Source organism: Benincasa hispida, chromosome 4, assembly GCF_009727055.1.
Source record: "Benincasa hispida cultivar B227 chromosome 4, ASM972705v1, whole genome shotgun sequence".
NCBI lineage: Eukaryota > Viridiplantae > Streptophyta > Magnoliopsida > Cucurbitales > Cucurbitaceae > Benincasa > Benincasa hispida.
In genome coordinates this window covers 10949797-10959834 of record NC_052352.1, presented here as the reverse complement: position 1 = coordinate 10959834, position 10038 = coordinate 10949797, and the positions used below count along the sequence as shown (strand labels likewise).

The following is a 10038-nucleotide window of genomic DNA, read 5'->3' as shown; positions in this document are numbered from 1 at the left end:
GTTTTATCTTACCTCACGTGTTTGTTTGCTACAATGGTATTTGGAATGAGGATGAACGAGAACACGCAGGCGAAAATCTAGGGAGTTTGGACGTAAGAAGTGACATTTGCTTTCAGAACTTCTTGTTGAAGTTGTATAATCTAAGTGGGATTGACCCAAACAACCACGATCTCACCCTAAGATGTTTATACAATTTTGGATCCAGGGTTCCTACGATTTGATACGAAATGATCTAGAACTTAGGTTTTTTTAAAAAAAAAAATGGTGAGGACACATGTAGGCCCCTTATCTATTTGTCAACGAAGTTGAAACCTATGTATGGCGACAGTGACTTAAAGAACCTTAATTGCTTATACCAACCAAGCTTTCTATACATTTTAGCCCTAAAATATTCATCTCTTTATTGTCTTACACAACCTTCCATCGAACAAAATTATCCATCAGGTTATGCTACATCACTAACCCATTACATATTATGTTGCTTGATATAAACTATCTTTCTTTGTTCATCCACAACTTCCCTGAGAAGTAGGTGATGTAGTAATTGTCCATTGAGGGAGAGAATACTATCTATGATGGGTCCGAATATGATCTACCTAAACATGTCTAATTGGACCCTATCTATGATGAGTCTGAATATGATCTACCTAAACATGTCTAACTGGACCCTCGTTAACTTCATACGGATCACTATACAGGTCTTAGCCAGATGAGAATACGAAAATAACGAAGCATTAAAGAATCTTGTTGGATCGATTCTCGACTCCATAATAATTACATATATGTGCCACAAAACGTGGTACAATAGTAAAATCCCTAGTGAAAGAAAATACCCTTAAAAAGGACGAACTTCACAAGAAAGAAGCCAGAGAGCCATAACGCCTTGTGAATTCAACTTCACAAGATAAAAGACAGAAATGAACTCAACTTTAAGAGACTTTAGACTATCTATTATTAGTCTTTTTTCTCGTGAAGTAACTTCACAAGACTAACTTACAACATTACGTCGTAAAGTTATAAGTTGGTTTTGTGAAGTTACTTTACGAGATAAAAGACATAAATTAACTTAACTTTACGAGACAAAAGACTGACTTTTGTCTCTCATAAAGTTGAGTTCATTTTTGTCTTTTGTCTCGTGAAGTAACTTCATGGGACAAAGTTACAACATTATAAGACAAACAAGAGAGCTTTCAAGCTATTTTACAAACTTTCCATGGTTGCGAATACTTTAACGAAACAAATATTTGCAACAATTTCACAAGATATTTATCCCGTGAAGTTCAATACACCCCAAAAAATGCGAAATCAAACTCAAATGAACATTTATCCCCTTACCGCACATAAGATATTTGTCTCGTGAAGTTCTTTTAAATTCATTAAAGTTCAAACGATGACAAAGGGTTTTTAGTTTTTCACTACAGATTCCTACCAGAAATCATACAGACTCCCCCTATGTAAACAATACACTCGATTGATCATTTAGAAAGAAAAAAAATGGAAAAGGTACTTGTGTACCTTTTGTCAAAATCCGAATCGGGTGAAAGGGAAACAGAATACGTCCAACGACCACGAAAGATGGATCTTCTTTGCAAGAAGAGAGTCCAATAATGATTGAAGTTTTCCCAGGAAGATGAATAGATTAATTTAAATTGAGGGACAAAATGGCATTTTCATGTAATGGGTTCCCGCACTTAAAGTCTAAAAAGATGAAAAAGAGGTTAAAAAAATAGATTTTAAAAATGAGATTACTTTTAAATTGGAAAGAATTTTTTGGGTCAAAACCGACAATTTTCCCAACTTTTCATACCCACATTTATTGGAAAAAAATTAATAATAAGGGATTGTTATAAATGGACACCTTCACTTAGATTGTGGTAGGTTTTGTTCTTTTAACTAAACTTCCTAGGAAGAAACACAAAATCACAATAATAGTTTTGTACATATATTTACGAATATGTATATATATTTGACATAGTACAAAGAAAAATACTTAAGGGTTATTTGGGGTGCCAAGTTGAGATATGATGTCTGAGTTTATAAATTTGTGTTTGGGGTGTAAAGTTATTTGGTCTGAGTTCACATGTTTGTGTTTAGGGTATAGAGTTGAGTTCATATATTTGGAATATTTGGTACAGTTTTTCTAAACTCTAAATAATATGCTTTTATGATTGACTATTTTCGTTTTGAAAATTTTTTATTTAATAATTATTCTCATTTTTGTGTTTAATAAAATATGGATTGCAATTTTTTCTTTTATTTTTTAAAATTTTTTTGAATAAAATATGAATTGCAATTTTTTTCTTTTAATTTTTTAAAGTTTTATTTCTTTCGTTGGGTAATGAACAACAATTGACCCACTAAATTTTTTGCAAGAATAGTTAAATGAAATAAGAAACCAAAGATAAATCAAAACTTTTAATTCCTAATTTTTCTCATGAATTTCATCATCATCTTCTTTTTCTTCTTGTTGTTGTTTGTTGTTTTGTATTTTTAATTTGTCATTGATTTTTTTAATTGAATCTCCTCATCATCTTAGCAGCCAATGGAATGTGACTATATTTATTCAACAATTTCACTTTCAAGTCCTCCAAATTTAGAGAATCATCTAAGAACAAATCTCTAATTTTCACTATTTCTTACCATAAAATGTTCTAGGAAAAAAAATCTCCATTTGATGGTTTTTTTTGTTATGCATTACATACTTTTCCAAATATTACTAACACTCAATTAAATAAAATATATTAGACAAAATAATATATTTATATAATCAACAAACCTACAACATACTTTAACAGTCATCGATTTTATAATAGTCGAAAGTAATTGTCAAAGTAGATTATCGAAGATGAATTTTGCTAGAATTTGTAGTTGGAGGTAGTTGTTGAAGCCTGAAGTTGGTTTGCGTGAAGGTGGTATTGAAGCTTGAAATTGGTCGTGCGAATGTCGTTGTCGAAATTGATCATTGAAGATGATTTTCGTCGGAGTTTGTAATCGAAGGTGGTTGTCGGAACTCGAAGTTAGTCGCACAAAGGTGGTATAGGAGTTGGTTGTTGGAGTTGCTCATTTGAAGGTCGTCATCAAAGTTGATCATCGAAGGTCATTTTCATTGGAGTTTGTAGTCGAAGGTGGTTGCCGGAATCCAAAATTGGTCGTTGGAATTGGTTCCTATGAAGGTGATCGTCAGAATTGTCAACGATGGTGGTTGTCGGAGTTTGGAATGAGTCGCCGGAGTTGGTCGCTACAGTTGTCATCGGAGGTGGTTGTCGAAGTTGCTCGCTCGAAGGTGGTCATCGAAGTTGATTATCGAAGATGATTTTCGTCGGAGTTTGTAGTTAGAAGTGATTGTCGAAGTCTACGAAGGTGATTGTCGAAGTCTACGAAGGTGATTTTCGAAGTCTACAAAGGTGATTATCGAGTTGGTCATCGAAATTTGTTGTTGGAGGTAGTTGTCAGAACCCAAAATTGGTCGTCGGAGTTGGTCGCGCAAGGTGGTCATCAGAATTAGGTCAACGAAGTTGTCATCTGAAGTGGTTGTCAGAGCTCGAAAATTGGTTGTTCGAGTTGTTTGCCGGAGTTGTGATCGAAAATGGTTGTCGGAGCCTGGAGTTGGTTCCCGGAGTGTGACAGCAATAGTTGCCGATAGTGGCTGATGGTTGTAACCATTGAAAACATTGGAAGAAGAGAAAGTTGTGGTGAGTTAGAGTGAGTAGGTAAAATATATCAACTCAACTTCACCAACATTTAAAGTTGGTACACCAAACATTGAGTTGATATATTATACCAACTTAACTCATATTTGTAAGCCAAACACTTCCTTAGTTGCATCTCATGCTACATTATCTTTATACATCCCACCAAATAGCAAATTCTTCTTATATATATTTTAAATATTTTTTTTTATCTGTGTGACGAGAATATGATGAATATAGATATGTGCATCTTGAGATGCACCCAAATATTCTCCCAGTACAAATAGAATTAATGTTCCAACTATTAACAAAAGATCTCTATTATTTTTATTTTCTAAGTACCGCCATACAATTGTTAATAACTGCAATCATCTCAATATCTTATAGCTTCCTCTTCTTTTATTCTTAGATAACTCAACTTTACCAACTTCAATAATGTTTATTTTGGAAGTTTACACATTTATCGATAAACTGTATCTTCCTCTTTCTCTTGTGCACATTTATCGAAAATCTTTATCTTCAACTCTACCCTTCAAATATAGACTTTTAACTCTAGATTTCAAAACTCCATCCAGCGCCTCAACCACCATCACCTTTTTAAAGAGTTAATTTTATGAGTTAGGTTGGTTCATGGGTCACCTAAAATAACCTAAACCAACCCGAACTTATTATTAACCTTAAAATGTAATTTTTTTGTGCTTATGTACAATTAGATATACTATATTTAGTTTAGTTTTCTTTAATTTTATAAGTTTTTTGGATAATTTATTCTTCAACAACTCCTTAAAATAGTTTTTTTTCCCCACTTTGAAAAAAGATTATACATTATATAAATTGAATGAGTTGTTAATCTTAATTCATATATGAAAATAGTTAAATCGAATTTTTATGTATTGATATTTTACTTCTTTTTATATAAAAAAAAATTAAATAAATGACTCGAGTAACCCGAACCAACTCAACCCAAATGTTTCATGGTTGGGTTGGGTTGGATTCATTTTTTAATGATGGTTATTTGGATTAAAGAAATTTACAACTGGAACAATTAGGTTAAATCTAAAAAGTCTTTTAACTTAACCCAATCCAACCCACGAACATCCCTAATTCATATAAGATTAAGGAAGAAATAAAAAGAAATAAAGGAAAGAATTCAGTTTCTTCCTTCGTATTTTTACTGGCTACAAGATGATTCAATTAGCTATAAATTGATTCATAGCTTCCATATCAGGTGATCTACGCTTTAAATGCTTTGTCATTGGCTTGGCCAACTAACCCACCCAAACCAATTAAAATGGTTGTTGAACACTTTAATAAATATTTATTATTTTTTCTATATAAATTCCAATCAACACGATATTAAGTTTTTATTGACGTATCAATATTTTTAGATTTTCATGGATTCGATAATCAATATAAATGTTAAATTAACATTTTTTATTTTATGGTAGAAAAATAAACAAAATATAAAAAAAAGGAAAAACAACCAAATTTATCTAATGAAAATACAACATAATAATGAATATGTCTGATGTTTATTTATTTATTTTTTAATTCTTATTTTAATAATTTATTCTGAAATATCCTTCAAGATTCGATATATTAAACCTTCGTTGAGATGAATAAGCTGAAAACAAATTTTAAGACAATAAAAAATCCTAACTAGAGTGTCATACGACTCTTTAACTTTTTACAACATTCTTTTACTGAATGTTGTAGATTCTAATTTGTACAGTAATGCTAAAGAAAACTCTCCCAGAAAAGTAATGTTGCAATCACTCTGCACAAGTACTTTTGTCTTTTAATTGATGCCAATTTTAAGGCTGGATAAATACTCTGTCACAGTTTTACTCGGTATAGTTATTACTTTGATTTTGAATCAACAAGCCAACCTAACCATAACTTAACTAAACTTAGTACTTATTTTCATTTTTTTTCTTTTTAAACACTAACATGGAAAGAAAAATCATGTACAAAATATAAGCTAATAATAACTTGACTGGCCAAGTAAACAAATTAGCTTTATGTAGATTAACCATCATTTCATAACCATTTGAATTTTTGTTTTTAATCTTTAAAATTAAACTTCGATTTCTTACTGCATTTTCTACTTTTTAAGAGTTTTAAAAGTCAATTTTGACTAAAAAAAAAATTATATCATTCTTTTAAAATCTAGTTAGAAATTTAATATTTAAGATCCCGTTTGGTAATTATTTTGTTTTTTAAAAATTATTTTATGGACATTGTTATCTTTTCACGAAAGCCAAATTTTGAGAATTAAAAAAAAATTCAAAAAATTGATTTTATTTTTGAAATTTAGCTAAGAATTCAACGAAAGATACAAATCATTGTAAGAAATGTAGATGAAATAAACTTAATTTTCAAAAACAAAAATAAAAAAACATAAATGGGTACCAGAAAGGATCTAAATGTTTAGATAGACACTAAAGAAGTTGTAAAATCATAATTTTTAAAAACCAAATAGGCCTAAATAACACATTTATCATTCTTATACCCAATTCTTGTCTATAGAAGATCTCAAAATAACAACATTTTGGGTTTCCAACGGGTGAAGGATCGAATGGGAGAACCAATCCCTAAAGAAACATGGGAAGCTATGACTTTCACTTGCTCGAGATCAGCCAGCCTATTCAAGAGCAAGAAGCAATTGGCAAAGAAGAGGTGGGTCAGAAACAACGGCTTTAAATGAGCCATAATCTGCTCAATAAAATTCCATCAAATGCCCAAGACTTCTGACCATATCTCTCAACCCAAAATGGTTCAAACATCAACATAAATCACAATTATGGTATGGGTGTGTTCTTTTGATCAGATTTTTCATGTGCTATACAATATCTAGTTAAGTAATTGATCTTTCATCTACTAGATATCACCATCCACTATTGTTAACCTCCATTCAAAGCTTTTCACCAGATAAGAACAACAACAATGTACTTTTTGTCTGTTCTCTTCTTACTCTGAATAGATTCCTAACCTGTTCAAAACAAAAAAAAAAAACAGAAATTAGGGGATGGGCGACAGAGATCCTTTATTAAATCACTCTAAATTGAAAAGTATAAGTTGTTGGGTTAGTCTAATAAGCATAATCCTCAGTTAATACTTGCGTGAGCTTAGATACAAGACTTGAACTTGTGGTCTACCTACTGTTAGGGCTCATAGAATATATATTTCCAAACTGATCACCGATAGATTATCATGTAAATGTAGCATGAGGACTATGATATACAATGAAACATATGTTCGGCATAAACTAAATAGCACTCCATTATTTATTACAAGCCCCTGGTTACAACTTGGAATCATTGGTTGACATTGGTTACCACGCAATAAATCCTCACATTGATTTCTTTTCAAGTAGTTCCAATAAGAATGATCATATTTATATTTCCTAGAATATCACTATACGAATAAAATACCATCTACAGCCTATATAGATGAAGTTTATTTATTCATAATCTTAAAACTCCTTTTGTAGTTTTCAAAATTTAGCTTGGTTTCTAAAAACATTGGTCTAAAGTAGATAACAAAACAAGAGGTTTAGAGGTGGAATGAGTATTTATAAGTTTAATTTTCAAAAATTGAAAACCAAAAACCAAATGATTACCAAATTAAGCCTTAGAAATCTACCCAAACTTTCTAAAACTTGAAACCTGACAGTAAACCACATTCTTCTAAAATGGAAAACATAAAGGGGGAAAATGTAGCATAGGATGCCTTCTCATATACAAATTACAATTGCCCCACCAAAGCAATTATAAGCAGGCACAAATGTTTATGCAGGCTATGTTAGCTCCTATGCACCCACCATAGACATAATCCATAAAAAAACACAGTTCACTTTCACCATCAATTCAAAGTCACCACAAGCATTCAAATTCTTATATTTTACCGAGTATTTTCTGCTGTTATGTTTTACACCATTAACGTGCAAACAATTAATTTTGATTCCTTCTGTTCCATGTGGTTCCCCTCACCTATATTATTAAACCAACCTCCATTTTCTCTAAGTAAGCAGCGTGATCATTAAATGATGAAATTCAATCAGTTTAGATACTATTATTAATCATAAAGATCATCAAATCCAAGAAAGGAAATGCTCACCAGATTACCTATCTTCTTGTGATTCATAAACTATATGCTATGCAACTTTTGAAAGCTCATCTTTCCTCACCCAAATCATTCCAATATCCCTCTGTTTACGGGGACCCCAACGATCAAGATTCCGAGGATCTCTGAAGTTCCGATTGCCTTGACTACCGCCTCTGTAAACACCATTGTTCCTCCCTCTTTTAATTTCAAAACTCACTGAAATGAGACTTAATTTGTTTTCCATCTCCTTCATTTCATGCGTGTAGCCAGTTTTTTCAGGTCCACATTGACTCACAGTCTCCGTCTTTTCATCGATTTTTCTTGCCCTAACATTTTTCTTCCCGTTCTGCACCTCAATCTCGCATTCTTTCGTTTCCTCCTTCAAGTTCTTCTCAGGTGTTGGTGACGTTTTATCTATCTCTTCCTTCTGTGCTCTAGGGTTCTTCTTGCGACCTTTCCTCTTAGACTTCTTTTCCGTCTTCTCATCTCTCTCGACTTTAGGAACAGCCAACTCAGGCTCGCCTTCATCTTCAGTCTTCTTGCACGTTTCGTTCACATTGCGCGGATTACTCACCGGCACAGCTCGATAATACCTCTGAAACTTCCTACTCCCATTTCTGCTCCAAGAAGAAGCATTGATTCGAGTCTTTCGAACCACCGGCTTCTGATCGTCCTTCTCCTCAGGTTCCGTCTGGTGAACCTTCTGTTGCTGTTCTTGTTGGTCAAGCTGTTTCAAATCTTCCTTCTCTTTCTGGTTTCGCTCATTTTCTTTGAGCCACCGTTCTCGAAGATGAAGAATACTGACAAAGTTGGAGGGTTGAGATGGAATCTGGCCCCACCTTTCCATCGGCAAACGGGAAATGGATTCTCTAAAGAACTGTAGCTTTTTCCATCAATCAGCGGAAAAGACACATCGAATACTCAGAATCAGTGAAAAAGAAAAGACAAATTGACGGACTGCAACCATAGCTCCAATGGAATTTTGTTACATGAAGAAGAAGAATGTACGGCCTCAGCATCAAGCCAACGGCTTCCCCGGTTTTTAACCAAAAGATGACGAAGCACGAAACTAACCAAACAGTATTTTCCTAACCGTACATTAAGACAATTCCGGCGATACTTTTACATACAATGAGTGATGTATGAAAGGTTATGGGTCAGACTATTGATTAAAAAGAAAAAAAATTAAATTATAAAAAATACCTGAACTTTACACTTGGTGGAAAGTTTCAACAAAATCCCTAAAACTTTGAAAGAGAGTTCAAATAATATCTTTGTAGTTAGTTTTAGATATAAAGTATTAAAGTTTTGTTTCAAAATTATTCCTGAACTTTCAAAACATTTCAAAAATACCCTTAACTTAATAAAATTTTTAAAATATTTCACCGTTAATATTGAATAAAAAATATCTTCACCGTTAATATTGAACAAAAATAGTTCATTCTTTGTGACAAAAATGATTTTAAAAATTAAAAAAAAATCAATTTGTTTAAAGTTTTCTTGAATTCGAAATAAATAAATTATATAGATATCCTCACTTTTTCATATAGGTACTCCCATATTTCTCTTAATTTTCCAATTCTTAGTTACACCAATGTTCTCAACAACCAAAATAAAAACAAAAATTTTAAGTTAAAACATGAAATACCACAAAATTTCACAAAACTCTAAAATCAAAATCTTTTCCCAAAACATATAAATAGGTACTCTCATATTTCTCTTAGTTTTCAAATTTTTAGTTTACACCAATTTTCTCAACAACCAAAACACTGTAATGCTGAAGGCCCCCTCATAAAGCGCTTTGGAGAGTAAAGTGTCTCTTCATGCACACATATCAAATAGAGAGCGATGCAGCGCCGCAAGGCGGGACTACAATGCTTGCCTAGCATATTGTCTCTATGAATGGCACATGACACATCATAGCACTTAAGCAACGCCATACCTCCCCTTACTCGATTTCGTCGTTTTGCCTCATGTTGCTTGCTCATTGCTCCATTTAAGCTTTAATTTCATCCGAAACGTCCATCACTTCTTTTGCTCGATAACCTATCTAACAACTAAAAGTAAACATTAAATTTCTAAGAACCAACATGATTTAGACTGATACTTTTTTTATTCGACTATTTATCGTTTTGATATGTTTCAAGAGGAGATTTTAATTTTGGAGTTTTGTGAAAATTTGTGATATATAATGTTTTAACTTAAAATTTTGATTGTTGAGAAAATCAATATAAGTCAAAAA

At 32.3% G+C, this 10038-nt stretch overlaps 1 protein-coding gene across 2 annotated transcripts; it reads right to left on the bottom strand.

The window, feature by feature from the left end:
* Positions 1-6369: 6369 nt before the first annotated feature.
* LOC120075268 (gelsolin-related protein of 125 kDa-like) lies at positions 6370-8952 on the bottom strand. 2 transcript variants are annotated; one of them, XM_039028486.1, is made up of 2 exons: positions 7809-8952; positions 6370-6681 (listed from the first exon to the last, which is right to left on the bottom strand). In XM_039028486.1, the coding sequence occupies exon 1, from the start codon at positions 8641-8643 to the stop codon at positions 7846-7848; it is 798 nt and encodes a 265-aa protein (XP_038884414.1). In that variant the 5' UTR covers positions 8644-8952; the 3' UTR covers positions 6370-6681; positions 7809-7845. The 2 variants fall into 2 exon arrangements, with proteins under 2 accessions (XP_038884414.1, XP_038884415.1); XM_039028487.1 differs by having other exon boundaries at positions 7817-8952.
* Positions 8953-10038: the final 1086 nt, after the last annotated feature.

Coding starts and splice junctions, on each gene's coding strand:
- LOC120075268 (XM_039028486.1), bottom strand. CDS start 8,643: ATGGAAAGGTGGGGCCAGATTCCATCTCAACCCTCCAACTTTGTCAGT.